The sequence below is a fragment of the Balaenoptera musculus genome, chromosome 4 (genome assembly GCF_009873245.2).
Source record: "Balaenoptera musculus isolate JJ_BM4_2016_0621 chromosome 4, mBalMus1.pri.v3, whole genome shotgun sequence".
NCBI lineage: Eukaryota > Metazoa > Chordata > Mammalia > Artiodactyla > Balaenopteridae > Balaenoptera > Balaenoptera musculus.
In genome coordinates this window covers 62429411-62453707 of record NC_045788.1, presented here as the reverse complement: position 1 = coordinate 62453707, position 24297 = coordinate 62429411, and the positions used below count along the sequence as shown (strand labels likewise).

Here is a 24297-nt window from a genome sequence, read left to right as displayed (position 1 = left end):
AATTAAGATGGATTGACAAAAACTTACACAATATTGTATGTCAATTTTATCTCATGAAAAAAAGATGGATTGATAAATGGGTATAGGGCTAGACAGAAACATGACAAAGCAAATACAGTAAAATGTTACCTTTAGCATTATTAAGAAGGCACCATGAATATCTCCTTTCTTTTCTAATAGATAAGCAGTGACTTCATGAAGTTGATACTTCTGGGTAATCTAGGAAAGAAGAAAAGATAAAGCTTTTTTGTTCAAAAATCTTGTTTGTGGAGTCAGAAGATCCTATTAAGGATGAAAAAAAACCCCATGATAATAAATAATGAATTCATACCCTAGTAGTATGCTACTTTACAGTATAACATGCAAATATTTGACTTTCTAGTCTTAGAGTGGCCCATTTGGGACTCTGACTGAACCAAGGTCACTCATTTTTTTTTCACTTATTTATTTTAAAAGTTGTTATGCACCTGAATCAGGTATATCCATTGCACAAAAGGTAACATGTATACATAAATAGTAATAATATACACCAGAAATTGATAAGTGTAATTATTCACAAAATATTTAGAACAAAATGACAATGAAAACTCTATACATTAGCTTGTGGGATCTTAATAAAAATTAATAAACTAAGAGTTTCTAATAAGTAAAAAACAAATGCCAGTTAAGCTAAGGTAAAAGAAAGAAAATAAGTACAGAAAAGAATGTCATGAAAAGAAACAACAGAGAAACGATAGCGAGGTTTAAAAGAAAATCCTAAATTAGTCTTTGAAAAGACTAAAAACATAGAATAAAACTTTCTTAGGAGTAAGAAAAAAGAGAGGCACAAATAACATATTATAGGTTAACAGATCAAAGGAGGAAAACGTGATCATCTCAATAAATGCAGAAAAAGTATTTAGTAAAATGCAGCACCCATTTTTCACAAAAATAAAAACAATACAAAACACTCTAACTCAAACTGGTAATGGCACTTTTTTAATTTAATAAAAATTATCTATCAAAATCCTACAATAAACACCATATTTAACATAAAATGTTAGACACATCCCCCTTTAAATCAGGAACAAGGAGAGAATGCATACTATCACTGCCTCTGTTCAATAATATCCCAGAGCTCCTAGATATCTGATGAGGGAATGAAAAAAGTATAAGATTGGCAAGAAAGAAAAAAAACTACCATTATTCTCAGAAAAAATTATTGTCATAAAAAAATCTAGAAAATATTTGAACGAAAAAATAATTCAGGCTGGTTGCTAGATATAAAACAATGAACAAAAATTAATAACATACACTAGCAGTAACCAATTTAAAAAAGTCATTTCAAAAAATTTCCTTTTAGAAATTTCATTTCTAATGAGCCTGAGTAAACATGGAGGGAGTGGAGCCACCTCACACCATGGCCCTACATCTAGCCAGAGCAGAGAGAGCCACTGCAGGTACTAGCACGCATGCCTATGCTTGGGAGGGAGCAGAGGCTGCTTGGACTATAACCCTTCCTCCAGCCACATCAGAGACTGTCACTGCCTGCACACAAATACGTGCAAGCACTAGGGAAGGAGTGGAATCAACTCAGGCCCTCGTCCTGCCTCCAGCTACGGTGGAGACTGCCACTGCTGGTACAACTGCACAAAGGTAGAAGTGGAACCAGCTTACTAGTGTGGTTCCTACTGCTCTGGCCCTGACCCTGCCTCTCCCCAATGCGTGCATACCAGGGAAGAAGTGGAACAAGTTTAGAAGTGCAGCCCCAAGCCCTTAGGTCCCAGCCATATCCCCAACCGTGGCGAACACCACCATAACACTGGGAAGAAGCCCAACTCTCTCAGAGATCCTGCTCCAGACCCTTAGGCCTTGGCACCACCCCTAATAGGGCAGTGACTCTAGCCCTACATGCCAGCAATACACTGCCTTGTAGCACATAACAGAGAAAGATGCAGCCTATGCTCACTTTAAAATTAGCTCTTCCACCAGTGCCACTGGGGACAAGCAGACTTCATAGGGATGCTCCCACATATGGACATGCCTTCAAGACTGGGATATGGAAATGTTTCACATAATCTCACACAGAAAAACAGAGAATGTCAAACAAGATATAAAAAGAGAGGAATATGTTTCAGATGAAAGAAAAAGGTAAATTCATTAAGGGGGTGGGAAACAAATAAAAAAAGTGATAAATAATTTACTTGAAAAGAGTTCAAAGCATTAGTAATAAAATGCTAACTGAACATGGGAAAATAATAGATGAACACAGTGATAACTGCAAGAAAGAAATAGAAAATATAAAAGAGAATTATCAAAGCTGAAGAATACAATAACTGAAATTTAAAATACACAAGAAGGAGTTAACAACATAATGAAAAATAAGCTAAAACTGACACCAGTGAAATACAAAGAACCATAAGAGACTATTACAAACAACTATATGCCAATAAAATGTATATCCCAGAAGAAATGGACAAATTCTTAGGAAGATACAACCATCCAAGACTGAACCAGGAAGAAATAGATAATATGAACAGACAAATCACAAGTGCTGAAATTGAAACAGTGATTAAAAAACTTCCAACAAACTGAAGTCCAGGTCCCAATGGCTTCACAGGTGAATTGCATCAAACATTTAGAGAAGAATTAACACCTATCCTTCTGAAACTCTTCCAAAATATTGCAGAGGAAGGAACACTCCCAAGCTCATTCTATGAGGCCCCTATCACCCTGATACCAAAACCAGACAAAAATACCACAAAAAAAGAAAATTACAGGCCAATACCACTGATGAACATAGATGCAAAAATACTCAAGAAAATACTAGCAAATTGAATCCAACAATACATTAAAAGGATCATACACTATGATCAAGTGGGATTTATCCCAGGGATGCAAGGATTCTTCAGTATCCACAAATTAATCAATGTGATACACCACATTAACAAACTGAAGAATAAAAACCATATGATCGGGACTTCCCTAGTGGTGCAGTGGTTAAGAATCCGCCTGCCAAGGCAGAGGACATGGCTTCGAGCCCTGGTCCGGGAAGACCCCACATGCCGTGGAGCAGCTAAGCCCATGTGCCACAACTACTGAGCCTGAGCCCACGAGCCACAACTACTGAAGCCCATGCACCTAGCGTGCTCCACAATAAGAGAAGCCACCACAATGAGAAGCTAGCGCACCGCAACGAAGAGTAGCCCTCACTCACCACAACTAGAGAAAGCCCACGGTGCAGCAACGAAGACCCAACATAGCTAAAAATAAATAAATAAATAAATAACCATATGATCATCTCAATAGGTGCAGAAAAAACTTTTGACAAAATTCAACGCCCATTTACGATAAAAAAAACTCTCTAGAAAGTGGGCATAGAGGGAACTTACCTCAACATAATAAAGGCCATATATGAAAACCCCACAGCTAACATCACTCTCAATGGTGAAAAGCTGAAAGCGTTCCCTCTAAGAGCAGGAAAAAGGCAAGGATAACCACTGTTTATTCAACAAGTTTTGGAAGTCCTAGCCACAGCAATCAGAGAAGAAAAAAGAAATAAAAAGAATCCAAATTGGAAAAGAAGAAATAAGACCATCACTGTTTGCAGATGAAATGATACTCTCCATAGAAAATCCTAAAGATGCAACCAGAAAACTACTGGAACCCATCAATGAATTTGGTAAAGTTGCAGGATACAAAATTAATACACGGAAATCTTTTGCATTCTTATACATAACAATGAAAGATCAGAAAGAGAAATTAAGGAAAGAATGCCATTTACTATCACATCAAAAAGAATAAAATAATTAGGAATAAACCTACCTAAGGAGTCAAAAGACCTATACTCTGAAAACTATAAGATGCTGATGAAAGAAATTGAAGATGACACAAACAGTTGGAAAGATATATCATGTTCTTGGATTGAAAGAATCAATATTGTCAAAATGACTATACTACCCAAGGCAATCTACAGATTTAATGCAATCCCTTTCAAATTACCAATGGCATTTTTCACAGAACTAGAACAAAAAATTATAAAATTTATATGGAAACACAAAAGACCCCAAAGAGCCAAAGCAATACTGAGAAAGAAAAACGAAGCTGGAGGAATCAGAGTCCCTGACTTCAGACTATAGTACAAAACTACAGAAATCAAAACAGTATGGTAGATCCATGGAACAGGATAGAAAGCCCAGAAATAAACCCATGCACATATGGTCAATTAATCTACAACAAAGGAGGCTAGACTATACAATGGACAAAAGACAGTCTCTTCAGGAAGTGATGCTGGGAAAACCGGACAGCTACATGTAAAAGAATGAAATTAGAACATTCTCTAACAGCATACACAAAAATAAACTTAAAGTGGATCAAAGACCTAAATGTAAGACCAGACACTATAAAACTCTTAGAGGAAAACATAGGCAGAACACTCTTTGACATAAATCATAGCAATATTTTTTTGGATCTGTCTCCTAGAGTGATGGAAATGAAAACAAAAATAAACAAATGGGACCTAATTAAACTTAAAAGCTTCTGCACAGCAAAGGAAACCATAAACAAAACAAAAAGACAACCCACAGAATGAGAGAAAATATTTGCAAATAAAGTGACTGACAAAGGATTAATCTAAAAACCTACAAACAGCTCATGCAAAAACAAACAATCCAATCAAAAAATGGGCAGAAGATCTAAACAGAGATTTCTCCAAAGAAGACACACAGATGGCCAAAAAAGCTCATGAAAGGATGCTCAACATCACTAATTATTAGAGAAATGCAAATCAAAACTACAATGAGGTATCACCTCACATAGCTTAGATTGGTCATCATCAAAAAGTCTACAAACAATAAATGCTGGAGAGGGTGTGGAGAAAAGGGAACCCTCCTACACTGTTGGTGAGAATGTAAATTGGTACAACTGCTATGGAGAACAATATGGAAGTTCCTTAAAGAACCAAAAATAGAACTACCATATAATCCAGCAATCCCACTCCTGGGCATATATCCTGAGAAAACCATAATCTAAAAAGATACATGCACCCCAATGTTCATTGCAGAGCTATTTACAATAACCAAGACATGGAAGCAATCTAAATGTCCATTGATAGAGGAATGGATAAAGAAGATGTGATACATATATACAATGGAATATTACTCAGCCATAAAAAAGAATGAAATACTGCCATTTGTAGAAACATGGGTGGACCTAGAGATTATCATACTAAGTGAAGTAAGTCAGACAGAGAAAGACAAATATCATACGATGTCACTCATATGTGGAGTCTAATTAAAAAATGATACAAATGAACTTATTTACAAAACAGAAACAGACTCACAGACTTTGAAAACAAACTTATGGTTACCAAAGGGGAAACGTGGGGGGGTGCAGGGGGATAAATCAGGAGCTTGGGATTAACACATACACACTACTATACATAAAACAGATAACCAACAAGGGCCTATTGTATGACACAGGGAACTCTACTCAATATTCTGTGATATTAATAACCTATATGAGAAAAGAATCTAAAAAAGAATGAATACATGTATATGTATAATTGAACCACTTTGCTGTACATCTGAAACTAACACAACATTGAAATCAACTATATTCCAATAAAAATTTTTTTTAAATTTCCTTTTACAATGTTAACAAAAAGTATCTAAGAACAAATTGAGGAAATCGTGCAAGAGCCTTATGTAAAATATTATATTTTATAACTTTAGTTATAAAACCTCACCAAAGTGGGTAAAAGGCATTTCAAAAAGACAACCATGTTCCTGAATGTGAAGACCATACCATAAGATGTCAATCCTCCCTGAATTAATCTATAAATTCAATGTATTTTTCATCAAAATCCCAGAAGAATATGTTATTTTTATAGGAATGTGACAATGTGATTCCTAATTTGATGCAAAATAGTAAGAGGCCAAGAGTAGCCAGAGAATTTTAAAGAAAAAGAATGAGGAAGGAAGACTCTTCTTCCAAACAATAAACCTTATTTTAAAGCTGTATTAATTAAAATATGTGGCATGGGTATAGGGAAAGACAAATGACCAAAAGAATAGAACAGAATTCACAAAAAGATCTATGTATATTTGGGAGTTTGGTGTACAGCAGTATGGCATTATAAATAAGTGAAGAAAGGACAAGAAAATGCCACATGGACCATTAGCCATCCACATGGAAAAAAAATATAAATCCCTCTCTTGATCTGTTTACATAAATAAATTCCAGATGGACTAAAAGCCTAAATGAAAAAAGCCAAACTATAAAACTCATATAAGAGGATATCCTTAATGCCATTAAAGTAGGAAAGGAAATAAAAGTCACATACACAAAATTTTAACGTTAAAGGAAAAGACTGATAAATTAAAATAGAAGTCACTAAAAACCAAGTTAAAAGACATGCCATAATAGACTGGAAGAAGGCATCTCCAACATATAAAATCAGCAAAGAACTAGAGATCCAGAAATTAGAAAGAACTTCTAGAAATCAGTAACAGAAGGGCAAAACCTCAATAGGAAACTGGGCAAATGATATGAATAGATAATTCAGAGAAAAGAAAACCCAAAGTGTCATTAAAGATATGGAAAGATATGCAATGTTATGAGTAAGCAATGATAATCATCACACTGGCAAAAATTAAGAAGTCTAAAAATACTAGAAATCAGCAAGGATGTGGAAAAACAGCAAATTTCAAATACTGATGATGAGACTGGAAGCAAATAAGAAATCAACTTGGCAATATGAATAGAATTCAGCTACTCTATTGTCTAAAGAATTCCACTTCCAGGCATACTACTTAGAGAAATCTCAGATGGGCACAAAGAAGGTATGTACAAAGATGTCCAAAGTAGCATTGTTTATAATGGCAAAAGATTGGAAACACTCTGAATGTCTGTGAATAGGAAAATATATAAACTGCGGCACAGTTATTCAATTGACTATTATATGGTCATTAAAATGAATGAACTAGAGCTATTTGTATTAAAAACTGATAGATAAAAAATTAATAAAAAAGCAATTTGCAATAGGATATTACTGTATGATACCATTAATACAAATTTTAAAAACATACAGAACTGTACCTTGTGTTTTATAGGTAAATTCATATACAGGAAAAATTTTTAAAATGGATGGGAAGGATAAACTTCCCATCTTCAGGTCAGTAGTAACCTCAAGGGAGACATGACAGATATAGGATGCTTTATTTCTAAAACAAACAACAAAGATCTGAAGCCAGTATGGCAAAACATTAACATCTGTAAAGTTGGGTTGGTGGGAATATATGTACCCATTTTGCACATTTCTATGTATTTTGAAATATTTTATAATTTAAAAAATTTTAATTGTGTGGGCAGTTTAGGACATGGATGCAGAAAATACAGGCTACTGTTTCATGAGTATTGATAGCAACCATAAAAAGGTAGCTTAAAAACAAATTTTAAACAGGGAACATACTAGCCTCTTATGGTAGATTAGAGTATGTGTGTATGTATACATATGTACATATGTGCATACATGCACACACACACACACATTCATTTCCATTTGGAAACAGGAGAAAACAAGGAAAGAGAATCAAGGCAATGACTGTGTAATTGCCTTCTAGTCTAGTAAGTCACATGGCACAACAGGACTATCTAACCATCAGTGCCTGCAAGTAAGAGCTTGGTTTTTCCCTCTTAATATTTTTACTGTATTCCTTTTTCTCTGCTTATCCTGTTGGCTAGAATGCCTGTGAAACTTCATGAATAACAATGATGGACATGTGCTGTTTCTGACTTTACTAGAATAAACAGAGAGGCAATAACACAGCAATGGAGAGCATGCACGATGGAGTCAAACTATCTGGGTTCAACTTCGGGTGCTAGCACTTACTAGGTATAAACTTAGCCAACTGATTTAATATATGAATCTCCCTGTGCTCATCTGTAAAATGGTGAGCAATAAAGAAAAGTTTACTCTTGCCTTCTCTACATTACTGGTCTTACCTGAATAGTTTCTTCTAGGCGGTAGCACTCAAGGACTTGCAGTGTCTCTATAACCTGGTTTGGGCTGAACTGACACAATAGCTCAATGAACTGCTCTGTAATACAAGGAGATATCTGCAGCAATTCTTGATTTACATGAATACCTTCCCTGAAAACAGAAAAGGCAAGACAGTAGCATTATTTAATCATACCATAATTAAAGCTACAGGTAAAAAGTATGTTACCTTAAAACCAAGACTACCTTTTGATCAGATAAAATCGTGAATTAAAAGTCTTAATGTTACTTAGGTTATTAAGGTGAATTATACACTACATCAGAAACATTCTAAATCACAATATTTCTCAATTTACATTGCATAATTAAGGAAATTCAGTGGAGGCTCCTCTAAATCATACCTGAAGTTGTACTGTTGCTCTAAAAGAAACAAAGATGACTCAATTTAGTTCAAACAATTTGATCCATGAGTAACTATATATAATAAGCCATCTTCTAGTCTCAACAACTGTCCCTACTAAACTTCCCTTATAGCACCAATCACATCATGTTGTAATTACTTCTTCAATTATCTATCTTCTCTAAAAGACTATAAATTCTGTGAGGGTAGGCATCAGTACCTTCTCACTAATGAATTCTTAAAGCCTACAACAGTGTCTTCCATGTAGCAAGGGCTAATTATTTGGTTGTTGTTAAAACAAATAAGTGGATGAATAGTAGGATATACAAAATTTATGGTTCATTTGCCTTGTATGCCAGCCACTCACAAAGCCCATTATTCATAATGCCTACACAAAAGCTGTGGGAGTATTAGTTTTACCATGGTGGACACTACTGGAACTATTTAAAAAATCAACTGCGGTTCATTGGAGATATAAGAATCATCTTTTCTCTACCTTCAAAAGAAGTCAGTTCCTTCTGGGAGTCCTATCTTCTCTTCAGAATTCCTCAACTAAAGCCCCTTATGTAAAGAACTGGAACAGCGTTAATAACATACAAAAAATTGCTACAAAAACTCCCTACAAACAAAAGTCCAGGGCCAGATGGCTTCACTGGGAAATTCTACCAAATGTACGAAGAAGAACTTATACCGATCCTTCTCAAACTCTTCCAAAAGACTGAAGAGGAAGGAACACTCCGAAAGACATTCTATGAAGCCACCATCACCCTGATACCAAAACCAGACAAAGACACTACCAAAAAAGAAAATTAAAGGCCAATATCTTTGGTGAATATAGATGCAAAAACTCAACAAATATTAGCAAACTGAATCCAACAACACATAAAAAAGGTCATACACCATGACCAAGTTGGATTCATCCCAGGGTCACAAGGATGGTTCAACATATGCAAATCATCAATGTGATACACCACATCAACAAAAACCACATGATCATCTTAATAGATGAAGAAAAAGCATTTGACAAAATTCAACATCCATTCATGATAAAAACCCTTACGAAATGGGTATAGAGGGAACATATCTCAACATAATAAAAGCTATTTATGACAAACCCACAGCCAATATAATACTCAACAATGAAAAGTTGAAAGCCTTCCCACTAAAATCTGGAACAAGGATGCCCACTCTCACCACTTCTCTTCAACATAGTATTGGAAGTCCTAGCCACAGCAATCACACAAGAAAAAGAAATAAAAGGTATTCAAATTGGTAGGGAAGACGTAAAATTGTCACTATATGCAGATGACATAGTTTTCTACTATATATAGAAAACCCTAAAGACTCCACACAAAAACTACTAGAACTGATAAATGAATTCAGCAACATAGCAGGATACAAGATTAACATACAGAAATCGGTTGCACATGTTTACACTAACAATGGAACAGCATAAAGGGAATGTAAAAAAATAATACCTTTTAAAATTGCATCAATAAATAAATAAAATATTTAGGAATAAACCCCACCAAGGAGGTGAAAGACTTACATGCTGAGAACTACAAAACATTAATAAAGGAAATTAAAGATGATTCAAAGAAATGGAAAGATATTCCATGCTCTTGGATTGGAAGAATCAGTACTGTTAAAATGGCAATACTACCCAAAGCAATCTACAGATTTAATGTGATCCCTATCAAATTACCCATGACATTTTTCACAAAACTAGAACAAATAAATCTAAAATTTATAAGGAACCATAAAAGACCCAGAATTGCCAAGGCAATCCTGAGGAGGCATAACCCTCCCAGACTTCAGATAATACTACAAAGCTTCAGTAATCAAAACAGTGTGGTACTGGCACAAAAGCAGACATACAGATCAATGGAACAGAACAGAGATCCCCAGAAATAAACCCACACACCTCTGGTCAATTAATGTTCGACAAAGGAGGCCAAACAATAAAACGTGAAAAAGACAGTCTCTTCAGCAAGTGGTGCTGGGAAAGTTGAACAGCTGCATGTAAATCAAAGAAGTCAGAACATACCATCACACCATGCACAAAAATAAGCTCAAAATGGCTTAAAGACTTAAATACAAGACGAGACACCATAAAACTCCTAGAAGAGATCATAGACAAAACATTCCCTGACATAAATTGTACCAATGTTTTCTTAGGTCAGTCTCCCAAGGCAATAGAAATAAAAGCAAAAACAAACAAATGGGACCTAATCAAACTTACAAGCTTTTGCACAGCAAAGGAAACCATAAACAAAAGGAAAAGAAAACCTACAGAATGGGAGAAAATATTTGTGAAGCATGGGACCGACAAGGGCTTAATTCCCAAAATATACAAACAGCTCATACAACTCAACAACAAAAGAACAACCCAATCGAAAAATGGAAGGTCAACCACTAGAAAAAGTATTTTAAAATAAGTATAATTAATATACTAAGAGAGACAAAAAATGGAATCATATACAAACCCTCAGTTAAAGTCAGAGGAGGTATAAAAATAGTAGGAAACAAACAAAAAGAAACAAAAAACAAGGGTGATGAATAAAAAATAGTATAAACAGAACAGAAGAAAGGGTAGGATTTTGTAAAAGCCACAAAGTACCTTAATATGTGTCCTTTTCATTGTAAATAGAAAAAATATGGGTATTTGGAAAGATTTCTTTAAATATCAATGAAGCAAAGTTTTTGAAACTTTAGTTCGTAGCACTCACATGCCAGTTTTCATTGTTTCAGAAATTCTAAAAGCAAAGAGCAGACCGTTCCAAACTCCTAACAATTGCTCTCATTTTTATTATTAAAGTATCAATCTAAATTTCTATTATTAACTAAGCAATTAGTGGGGGCAACGAATATGGTGAGCATTAAGCTACCTACACCTAATCACATCATCTGATTATCATTCAATCATACACACAAACAGTATGTGTGCATACCATTTAATGTTATGTATTTTTCCAGTTTAGCATTATTTAAACATTCATATTGCCATGTTTGCCAATTTGGTATTTAATTATGTTCATATACCTTACCATTTATATAGCTATCTCCCCCATCTACTTTTTTAAACAGTTTTTTCACTATATAAATGTTAATATGGATATTTCAATATTAACTACCTTTTTCTTATGGTATTTCCTTAAAATATATTTTCCAAAATGGAATCACTGGATCAAAGCACATGTACAACCTTAGAGCTCTTAATACATATAGATAAAACTATGAAAAGAAAGAAAACCAAGTGGACTAAAAGGGAGGAACACATATTCAAAGGGTGGGCAGAACAACCCTGTGTAGTGTATCCCACGAACAAAAAGTTCAGTACTACTGAGGAATAAAGGGGAAAAGAGAAATGGCAGGACGGAAGAAAATTAAGCTGAACCGATATGCCTGAATGAGATCAAGAAGGGTCTTTTACACCATAAGGAGTTCAGATTTTACCTTGGATAATGGAAACTAAAAGAACTTTGAGAAGGGGAAAGGGAACACTATCATTATTTGCCTATTTGAAAATGGAAGTAGAAGAATTAAGAAGGCTGGTTAGGAGACCAGCAAAAGAGACCAGAAGAGAGATACTGAGGGCCTGAACCAGAGGCCCAGAGGCAGAGGGGGTGGACGAGAGAAGGACTCACATGTAAGAGACATACAAGAGGTACGTTTTGATGACTGACTGGTTCTGTGTGGTGTGGCTGAGAAGGTGCAGTGGAGTTGGTAGAGGAAAGTTAAAAATTCATCATCACACCAAGGGTTTTATTTAAGACACTTACACTGCAATTGCCTCTGAAGGCAGGGTCCCACCTTATTCACCATTTTATCTCCCATGCCTGTCACAGTGCTTAGTATGCTGTAGTTACTCAGTAAATTCTTAAGTGAAGTAAATGGGTGGATACAGCCATTTGCTAAGAGAGAAAATAAAGGAGGAGGAACAGGTTTAGACTGAAAAAAGTGAGTATAATTTTGAGCCATTTCAACCTCTCACACATTGCTTAGCAGATAGCAATCTCATTATAAAGAATTATTAAATTAAGGAATAAAGATATAAATGCATGTAAACTATCTATCCATCCATCTATCCATCCATTTACCTAAAAGAAGATTAGTAGACGATGACGTGTTAGGATTTAGAAGGTTGAATTTGAGCTGCTGGCAAAAATACTAACAAAGATAACAATATCTGGTGGTGAGCCTGGCCAAGCAGACAGGCACTCACTGAGGTAGGAATGCATTTTTATATGTCAAAGTTCATGAATATATATAATGTTCTATTTTTTTAAACTTTGAAATACGCTATTTCAACACTGTGTCAATATCTTAAAATATCCCTTCAAAATTATCCACAGAAACAGTGACAGATTCAATTTAAATCCAATGTATAACCATTTCCATAATCTATGTTTTGCTCCTTGGCAAAGATATTCATTTCCTTAGCAATGTTCAATTTTTACTTTATTTTGATTAAAGACTTGGAAATACAGTACAACGTTTTATGTGTTTTTTTCCTACAAGAAAATCATACCACATATTTCAGAGGCCTCCAGGACATTGCTAACAAAGGCTAAATCGACATTACCAAGAAAACTGTACTGAGGAAAATACTGTGACTATAAATACACTTGCACATTCTCTTTATTCCTTGTGAAGCTCATAGCCCCACAGAAACCATCAGTGTCCTTCTGTATTATCCTTCAAGCATCCCCACCCCACAAAGGACCTGCATCTGGATGTAAGTATATCAGGAGAACTCCTGTGAGAAATCTTGGCCAGCAGGAATGCACACAGGGAGTGGGCGTGGGGTAGGGCTTTATGTAGCAGCTGTCCCAAAGAAGGGAATTGGAAGAGGATGCAAACCCTTTCTCCCAGGCTGTTGGCCTCAATTCAGGCAAATAATTTGTTTCTGTAGGATTAACCTCCCTCCCTTCAAAACTATCTAATCTTTCTACATACAAATGCCACCAATATCTTTGTAGGTCAATTAATTCTACCGAGGGCATTATTTACAGAGCAAAGGTAACTTAAAGAAATTGGATAAAGAAAACAGAGAAATACACATGAGAATTCAACTAGATTATTAGTTTCCTAAAAAATGCTGTTGACAAAATAAGTCACTCCTTTAGAAACAACTCAATAAATACATATAAATGTTAAATCAAATGTGCATAAACTATACCCACGCACACACACACACAGGAATGAGGATCCTACTAACTCAGGTTTTTGGGGCAAGAGCAAAAAAAGCAATATTCTGCTATGACACATATATACAAGCAGTCACCATCTCAAAATAACTTTCTTTCATTTTCTCTACTCTCTAGAATGTTGCTATAGGAGCTTCATGAAAGGAAAAACCTGGAAGTTAAAAAAAAAATCCTATTGCTTAAGAAGAACAGAAAGAGAAGAATCAAAGGCAAAATTAGTCTGAAGTTGTCTGCCAGGGAAAACTGCTAGGCAGAACCAGTCTACCTATTCTTGATATTCTTTTGTCCCTAAATACCTTTTTCTATACTCCTCCTAGTTTCCCCAGTACCTGGAAAGACTCTAATCCTTTACTTGAGATTAGTTAACAAGCATACTCATTTACAAAGGCTAAAGTGTGATGGGAAATCATTCAGAGACTAATGTAATCTAGTCCACACAACCTGCTTTCTTCTTACCCTTGAGGTCAACTGGTATTGGAAAAGGGTTTTTTCATCATTGTGTATACTTCATTGTATTCATATGTTAATTGTACACTCTCTTTGTAAAAGTGTCACATTGACAAGCAATTAGCAATTAGTTGTGATTGTTTTGATTGGGGCATAGAAGAAGGCAATTTTGGATTTTAAAAATCTACCTAGGAACAATACTATATATCCGAGTGTGCTTATAAAGTGTAGAGCTTAAAGAAGTGTGTGCACCCTGCAACCCCTGAAAGAAGAGGACAGAGTGGAAGGAGGCAGAGTTCAAAGGGCACCAAAGACAAACTTTCTATAATTCAAAACTTTGGGGCTTCCCTGGTGGCGCAGTGGTTGAGAGTCTGCCTGCCAATGCAGGGGATGCTCTGCATTGGGAAGCTCTGGTCTGGGAAGATCCCACATGCCGCGGAGCAACTCGGCCCGTGAGCCACAACTACTGAGCCTGTGCGTCTGGAGCTTGTGCTCCGCAACAAGAGAGGCCGCGATAGTGAGAGGCCCGCGCACTGCGATGAAGAGTGGCCCCCGCTTGCCGCAACTAGAGAAAGCCCTTGCACAGAAACGAAGACCCAACACAGTTAAAAATAATAAAATAAATAAATAAATATTTTTTTTTAAAAAGGCATTCCTTTAAAAAAAAAGAAACTTTGTCTAAGGCAGGCTCAAGAAGCACCTCCTCCTTACTTCCTCTGAACTCAACCTTCTTAACCTTGCTCTCCCCCTCAATCCAGAATTCAATGTACGCATTATTAGTGATGGGGCTCAGGACACGCTTCCCCAAAATACGGTATGTTGGCATATTGAATATTTTAAGCTCAAGGAATTTGAGAAATGTCAGGTGCAGGAAGGACTCTCTGCCCTTCCCCTTCTCCTGTGAAGCAGATCCTAAGACCATCTTATGAAAGGTACTCTCTCTCTTTCTGGAGGAAAGGAGCATCCTCATCTCTGAAGATGGAGGGACACTGAGAGGAATCCAAACAAACACGTCTTGCTAAGTTTCCCCCAGTTTATCACCCTTAGCTCATATCCTTCAGTCCTATCACATTTGCCTATGACTTTCTACCCTTCATCAAACCTAGCACAAAACGCTCAGCTTTAAGTGCTTCTTCAGGTCTTCATGTCCTTATGAAGGCTCCTGTGTCACGTAAAACACTCAATAAATTTGTATGCTTTTCTCTTCTTAATCTGTCTAGGACACAGAAGGGTAGAAGAAAAAAAAATTTTTCCCTCCCCTCACTGGTATTATTTATTTACATTGTGGGTCAAACAGGCTTTTATGGGTTAGTCTGGGACACTATCATTTAAAATACTGTTTATATAAAAATGATTGTATTGAAATGCCAAACATCAAATTTAAAATAAATTTACAGCATAATCTTAACTGACTCCTGCCTCCTATATAAGACATAAAATAAGAGGATGAAGTATTGGGTTGGCCAAAAAGTTCGTTCGGGTTTTTCCATAACGTCTTAATGAAAAACCCGAACGAACTTTTTGGCCAATCCAATATGATGGATTCTGGACTGGGACTCTCAAAGCAGAACACTACTAGATTTCTGACATCCTGGATATGGTGGATCAATTTGAAAGAATGCTCTTTTTAAAGGTGAAGCTAAAGTTATCTGTCTTGTTAATTCAAGGTTCTGTTAAAGAAAAAATTATCCATGACGCTTGTTAAAACAGTAAAGCAGAATTTATTCGGACTCTCAGGATAGGCACAGGGAACACTACAATGGGGTATTGCAGTAAAGGAGAGAGACTGGGCTCAACTCAAATACAACAAGGAAAAGTAGAGATTTATAGCCATGGGGTGGAAGTGGGGCAGTCAATGGATGGAGAGTTACTAGGAGGGTAGGATAATACTTTGATAAACTGACCTAACAGAATTCTTGTTGAAGGCAGGCCAGGATGATCACATATTACCTGGGTGGGGGGGGGGCGGTGTGAGAAATTTGGACAGATATCAAGGGTGATCACATATTGAGGGTGAGGATTCTAGCTAAACTGACTTAGCAGGATTCTTGCTAAAAATAGACTCTACAGAAACAGAGATGGAAGCCCAAGGTCAGACCTAGCGGAGCAGAGGGCTCAGAGGAGCCTGACTGAAGTTTGGTCAAAGGGAGGATCTCTGTCAACCCTTCATTTCTCTAGGCTGAAGTAGAGCTGGCAATTTAGCTGTTGTCAAAAGTGAGGACATTCCAGGTCATATTGCTTTTGGGGGAGAGGCAAGAGTAAGGACTGTGGGTGCACTGCCTCTCTCTGAAGTAGGTGAGAGAGGGCCTTGCAGCTGAACTGATATGACAGAAAGGAATAATGGGTAACAAGTTAACTTAGAGTTAATTATCCTGGGTTGGAGTTAGTTTAGGGAGATAAAATATACCGAGTAAATGTAAAATTATTTGTGGTTCGCTAGTGAACAAAACAACTTTCATAGTACTTCTAAAGGATCTTACCTAATAACATATTTACAATCTAGGTATAGGTAATAACAGAGCAAGACTTTCCATGGAAGACCTCTGATACTCTTGTGATTCGCCATTTTTATTACTGTGAAGTTTAACTAAACTCAATATCAGAGCAAATGACTATATTGGTATTTATATTACCTAATACTTTTTCTTAATTAAAAAAATTAAGATTTGGTCACCATTGTCTTCTGTACTTTGTTACATGTGAGAAAAGGCCGAGTTCAAAGCTGAGCTTCTCTGTCCTTCCAGCCTGAGTCTCTCCAGGTAGGATGGATGGAGAACAAGGACTTGGTTAAAATAAATTATCCTAGGGGAAGAGGAGTCAGGTCCTAAGAGAATGGATCTGACACTGGAGGAAGCGAAAGAGGAACAGAAGGAATTTTGCTATGGGAAAAAAGGTACAGGGGCTCCAGAGAAAGGGCTGGGCCCTCCTTCCTCTTCCACCTAGCTCAGTCCTCCTCAGCCCCCTCCCCCTTCTCTCAGCTCCACCCCCAGCTCCCCCATCCTTCTCCCAGCTCTCTTCCTTCCCTCTTACCCCTAACCCTAATTCTAAGGTATCTCCTAGTTAATTCTAGGGGTAGACTAGGGCCCAAACTGGATCTGAGGGAAGTACAAATGATTCATAAAAATAAAAAAAGATGTCTAGCCTCAGTAATTTCTGAGAACAGGGAATTAAAACACAGATACTTTGAAAAGGTATTGAACTGAAGTTCAGGAGGGTATGTAGTCAGACTTCTCTTCTCAACATCTGCATATGCACATCTGTATGACTGTAAATTTAAATGAAGCGTAGCCTGCTTAAGGTTTAAATGACTGAAATTTCAAAAAATTATTACAATCTACAAAACTCCTGGTATTTTGGTATTTAAAAATAGCACAGAATACTAGAATAACCAAAACTTTCTATTTTTATAATATTATAATCTCTAAAGTAAGTATATGACTGTTTTCAATGGCTAGTGTACATTATAATGTAACTTAAAAATGTGTATGTCTGATGTGAAAGCTATGTCATCCTGGAATATTACATTTAGGCCAGTGATGCTTAACTCTAGATGTACATCACAATGATTCTGTGGGATTGGGGCCAGGCAACTATATTTTTTAAAGTTTCTTAGGTTATTCTGACACACAATTCTGGTTAAGAGTGACTGTCTTAGAGGATGTTAAATACCACACTCAGCTCCCACTGTACTCCACGTTGTCACAGGAAGACGTTAAGATCTCACATAGGGAGCTACTTTGCTTACAAATCCATTACTAATTTCATCATCTCCTTGGGTTAGTTTTTATTTGATGAGTACTACAGCAGCACTTAAAAAAACATTTACACTTTCCTTCTCACACCTCCAGGAAAGTTATTTAAAACTAAACACTTCAAATGAAAGTTTAAAAGGTAATACATTTAGAGGTGGGCTGGGAACTAGGTGTTTACTTTGAAAAGTAAAGCTATCAATCTACAGCATGGAATAAGGAATCAGAAGGAGAGATGCTACCAGAGACAGGGGAAGCTAGATGGTCATCAAATTCTTCCTGAAACAGGTCCTCATGGTACACCTTCTTTATTTTCTTTACATTGATGACAACTCATCATGCATGCTCATGTGCAAATGGAAACAAAAGTATTCCTTCAAGATGTAATCAATTTTCCAATCATGTATTTAGAATAATCTCTGTAACTATTATTCCTGCTAATATTAAAAATCAAGAGCTGACTATACTATTTGGATATCATGAGCCAGTTTCTTCAACTCAATTTATTTCCTTTGATTTCTCATCTATGTATTATGAAAAACTAAATTTTATTAACATACCTTGGGTCAAGAAGACTCCTCAAAAATTTGAAAAGCAAAACCTGGTTCTGAAGAGAAAAACAATAAAAAAATACAATTAAATATTAAAACAAATTCTTCAGACTATGCCATGGTAAAGAACTCTAGAATATCCCTTTAAAAAGCACACACAGGGGCTTCCCTGGTGGCGCAGTGGTTGGGAGTCTGCCTGCTGGTGCAGGGGACACGGGTTCGAGCCCTGGTCTGGGAGGATCCCACGTGCCGCGGAGCAACTGGGCCCGTGGGCCACAATTACTGAGCCTGCGCTTCTGGAGCCTGTGCTCCGCAACGAGAGAGGCCACAATGATGAGAGGCCCGCGCACCGCGATGAGGAGTGGCCCCCGCTTGCCGCAACTGGAGAGAGCCCTCGCACGGAAATGGAGACCCAACACGGCCATAAATATTTAAATAAATTAATAAATAATAAAAATTAAAAAAAAAAAAGCACACACGCATATGATTACTTCCATTATGCCCTCTGTACAGATCCAAGGAATTCTAAAGAATCATTTGGAGGTCATTTCCTCTCAGTAATTCTAATCACTGTCACATACTCAATTTTGAGAGTAGAAGAAATACAAACACCTTGGTTATTGGCCCCCCACCCCCCCACCACTGCCAAAAAAAAAAAAAAAAAAAAAAAGGCCCTCTATTGAGACAAATCCCTTAACAGTTCCCAGCATGAAGACCCTTGGAATGGCAGGTGCTCTGAACTGCTCTGGCTACAATGACGGGTACACACTGCCTCACCTGGTCCTCCTTGTGACAACAGCCAACTGTGAGACAGTTAATCTAGGTGGGGCAGGAGGTTGAGGCCCAAACAACAACCAGTACCAAAAAAGCTCATTAACTCCCCAATATAATCAACTACAGAAGAAACGGCAAACAGATTAGCAACTAATATGCAAAAAGTCTGGCTTCTGTTTCTTCCACTTTTTAGCTATGTGACTTTGTGTAAGTCACTGACTCTCGTAAGCCATTCGGTTTACTTATGTGAAAAAGAGAACAGCAATATCTTCTCTTCCTCCTGCACAGGATAGAGGTGAGAATTAAGTGAGATAAATCTTAGAATACTATATGAATATTAATAATGTTTCTAAGTTCTTAAGAAAACTAAGCAAAAATTATTATAGTTTCATTTTCCTTTTTTCTTTATTTTTTGACACATTCTAACTTCACCTATAAAAAGCAGGGGATCTCAAAACCAAAAAGGATTAATGTCATTTAGAATATAACATTTTAAATATATTTATCAGTCTTTGATTTTCTATCTTTTCCCTGGCCTATCACTTTGTTTTATTATACATGGCTTTCCTTCTGGTTATACCTTAATATTCTGGCTTATTTTTCATTTCAAGAATTCTGAAAATAATTGGTCGGAGGCATATTTCTTGCCATCAAAAGTGAAAGGTAATTTATAAAATTTGTGTGGGATTCTTATACAATCAATAAAGCGCTGCAATAAAAAAATACTTCATTTCTTTAAAAGGAATGTTTAAGACTCCACAAACAGTCCATGGTCAAGAGCCACCTTTTTTGTGTGTGTAAATCATTTTATATATATATAATATATATATATATATTATATATATATATATAATTTTATATATATATATAATATATATATATTTTATATATTTGTCTAATGAATGACATTATATTCATTTACCTAGCCTCTCTGACTCTAAATATTTTAAAGCCTGTAGGAAAAAGAAAATGCTGCAATGGATAATCTTACATTTTTAAAAAAAAAAATGTAGATCTAGTTTTGTTTTGTTTTGTTTTTCAATATTTATTTATTTATTTGGCTGTGCCAGGTCTTAGTTGTAGCACGCAAGATCTTCACTGCCACATGCGGGATCTTTAGTTGCAGTATGAGGGCTCTTAGTTGCGGCATGCGGGATCTAGCTCTCTGACCAGGGATTGAACCTGGGCCCCCCTGCATTGGGAGCGAGAAGTCTTAACCACTGGACCACCAGGGAAGTCTTATAATCTTACATTTTAAACGACAATAACATCACTACAGACAAGAAGATTCATCAAAGTTGCTGACTTTTAAAGGGGGGAGATGCTCTGTGGGTTGGGAGTAGTTCCAGCAGAAGTGTACCCCCCCCACCAGCACGGACTGGATGACCCTCCGTGCACTTCCTCAGGACCCTGGGCAGCCCTCTAGCATCACTCACGTCAAACCACTCTACAATTATCTTTTGGCTTATCCGCCTTCTTGAGCACAGGGGTACATTTACAGCTGACCCCTGAAGAGCACAGATTTGAACTGAGTGGGCTGACTTAACACGTGAATTTTTTTCAATAAATATATTGGAAAAAATTTGGAAGATTTGCAACAATTTGAAAAAACCTGCAGGCTAACCACATAGCCCAGCAATAGTGAAAAAATTAAGAAAAAGTTAGGTATGTCATGAATGCATAAAATATACGTAGGTACTAGTCTATCCTTACATAGGCATAAGATGAGTGATAATAAATATAAAATATGCCTCCCTCTCTTCCCCTCTCTAGTAATTGGAGAAACTGCATGTCAACCGACCATCACAATGTGTTTTTTAAAAAAAGTAACAATGTTTCCAATACTGTATCATGAATATGACTGTAATACTATATGCCATAAAAATTTTATAACAATTCACGCATTAGTGTATATGTTAGGCTACTGTGAAGCAATCATATCGATTACACTAGACTACCATAGAGCAATCATTTGCTTTTTCATTATCAATGTATGAATTGTTATACCTGTAAATAAATACAAATTTCTTTTTCACATGTTTTCATTTTTGATGTCTAGTGTTAGTAATATGTATAACAGTACTTTGTTTAAGACAATATTGATATGGGTACTGACGGATGATTCATCTTATGAAAAGATGACATAAATGTACAGTATTGATAAGTTTAGTTCAGTACCGTAAATGTATTTTCTTTTCCTTATGATTTTAATAATATTTTCTTTTCTCTGACTCACTTATTCTAAGAATACAGTATATAATACACATAACATACAAAGCATGTGTTAATCGACTGTTTCTGTTATTGGTAAGGCTTCCAGCCAACAGCAGGCTATTAGCAGTTAAGTTTTTGGTTAAGTCAAAAGTTATACAAGGATTTTCGACTGCACTGGGGTTGGCACCCCTAACCCCCGCATTGTTCAAGGGTCAACTTTATATGTTTTTGTATCCTTAGCACTTTTATCAATGTGGTTTTGGCCCACAGCAGGTACATAAATATTTATTGAATTAATGGATGAGTCCTTATCTTGATTTAATGGACTTCATCATGCTGGACAACCAACCCTACATCTGGGAGTCATTTTTAACTCCACCCATCACATTCAACTAATTTCCAAGCCCTATACAACATTTTATTTCACAAACGTATCTTGGACCTGTCCTCTCCACTGCCACTGCTTTCATCCTGTCCTCACTGTTTTTTGCCAAGACCTTTTGCCTTCCAACTGGTCTAACTGTTCCCTCCTCCATCTGCTCTCTTTGCCAGTCCATTCTCCATACTACAGAATTAATTTTCTATAAAATGAATCTAATGGTATAATTCCTTTGCTTAAAAAACTTCAGTAATTCTCCAGCACACAGAAGATATAGCATAATTTCTTAGCATTACATATAAGATTGTTCAATATCAGCCCCAAAAGTCTATTTCCCAGTCTCTATACTTTTAACTCCTTCCCTCCAATATACCTTTTACAGCTTAATCTAATGGTTCTTCCACCATTGTCTTTACCACAACATCCTCTGAATATGCATGTTGCTTCAAGATTTCATCAAGTCTTTACATACCCAGAACCCTTTATCTAGAATGCCCTTCCCAATTCTCTGCCTAGAAGACTGATACCAATTATTCAAGACCCAGTGCAGGCATGTCTGGGAACTCTTGTCTGCTTCTCTCACACAGTCTGTCACTCTCTCCTCTTATTCCTACAGCACTTTTTTACATATGTCTGGTGTAGAGCTTATAACACTGTGCTGTGGTTATATAAGTGCTTCTCTGTTCCACAGGAAAAATTAAGAAAAAGACTGTATTCTTATTTGTGCCCCCCAGAGCCTACCATACTGTGAGGTACAGAGTGGCGCCACAGTAGTGTGTAAATGAATGAATTCCGCATCTTTGTCTCTCATGTCAGCTGCCTCCCACTCACTGCTTTGGTTTCCTTCTTGCATACCTAACCCCTACTACTATTACTGCTACTTGAGGACTCTGGGTTGTGCTACATGTGCCTGTCATTGTCCTATTCCCTATCTCTATCACTTGTGGCCATACGATAATAAGCAAAACTCACTACCAGCACTGCCACAGTAGTGACAAGTGAAATACTAGGTCCATTAAATAGTACTTCAAACTGAGCATCTCAATAGTCAGCATTAATATACCTGTATTCTAGCTAAGATTTTCCAAGAAAAATTCTAAAGTCAGCATTGGGACTTCCATGGTGGTTCAGTGGTTAAGAATCCACCTGACAATGCAGGGGACATGGGTTCGAGCCTTGGTCTGGGAAGATCCCACATGCCCCAGAGCAACTAAGCCCATGTGCCACAACTACTGAGCCCATGTGCCACAACTACTGAGTCCACGTGCCACAGCTACTGAAGCCCACGCGCCACAGCTACTGAAGTCCACGCACCTAGAGCCCATGCTCTGCAACAAGAGAAGCCATCGCAATGAGAAGCCTGTGCACCGCAATGAAGGGTAGCCCCCGCTCACTGCAACTAGAGAAAGCCCGCGCACAGCAACGAAGACCCAACGCAGCCAAAAATAAATAAATAAATAAATAAATAAAAATACAATAAAATAAATTTTAAAAAATAGTCAGCATTAACCCAGTAGGAGGATGACAAAAGTCTGAATAAATAACATGAACCCTGAAGAGAATATGGTTGCAGTCACTATAGCGAAAGATATGGAGAGGTGGGGATGGGGGAGGACCTTCTGTGGATTATGATTTCTAGGTAACTACAGGTTGTATTTCCAAAAATATTTCTGTGATGTTAATATTTGTTATGCACAAAGATGAACTCCCTCATTTCCAGATTGAGATTATCACACAACTGCTTCCAAATACACACACACACACACACACACACACACAATGTGTAGAAACTGCTATTAAAAGGCAACTATCAACTGAAGAAATTACTACAGTCAGAAGTTCTTAGGTGGATATCCAATAATTGTCTCTCCACTAGACGTTTCTTCCCAGTATATTTTGTGAAGTTTACCTGAAGTTTTTTAATGACTGTTTCAATCTGTTCAGAAAAGTGAGTAGCAACCAGCTCTGCAGCTTTACAGGGCTTCAGGGACACAAGCTCCTGTAATGAAAGAAAAATATAAAATAATCTTCAATGTTAAAGTTAAATAGAATGTCCACAGACGTGAAGTATGATCACCTACCTCAATATTTTCATGAGCTTCTACACTGCATTTCAAGGAAATCTCATATAGGGCCAAAATTTAAAGACATATTGCAAAATCAGTAAAATTAGAAAAACTGTCATGTAAAAAATCAGATTTTGATATGAAGGTAATTCAGAATTCTTAGAAAATGAAAGCACTAAAATTCTGGATTTAGGCCATGATATCTACAGGATGAATGGAAGGAACAAAAGCTTCCCAAATTCTCTGCCAGTGAATTTACCCTTGAGCTTAAAGTAATAACTTAAAGAAATGGAAAAAAAAAGAACATAGTTGCAATTTCTCTAGCTAAGAATTCTACAACTTTACCTCTGATGCCTGGTAGATTTTGAAACCAGAGGAGTCTTAAGACTATCACTTCAGGTCATAAGTCTTAAATGAGCACTAAGAGGTTGACCACTGTTTAATAAGACCTATTTCTGTCAAATCTAAGACTTCCAACCTGCCCTCTCCTGAACATTTCCTAGACCCTACTGCTTTCCTTTTCTTCTTG

At 36.7% G+C, this 24297-nt stretch overlaps 1 protein-coding gene across 1 annotated transcript in view; it reads right to left on the bottom strand.

The window, feature by feature from the left end:
- Window positions 1-24297, bottom strand: part of VPS8 (VPS8 subunit of CORVET complex) — a 280105-nt gene that overhangs the window by 107006 nt on the left and 148802 nt on the right. Inside the window, exons 35-38 of the mRNA XM_036850709.1 lie at window positions 23612-23701; window positions 18345-18391; window positions 7984-8131; window positions 130-219 (exon numbers count right to left, since the gene is read on the bottom strand). Coding sequence (XP_036706604.1) covers window positions 130-219; window positions 7984-8131; window positions 18345-18391; window positions 23612-23701 — 375 coding nt within the window. The remainder of the gene's footprint in view (window positions 1-129; window positions 220-7983; window positions 8132-18344; window positions 18392-23611; window positions 23702-24297) is intronic.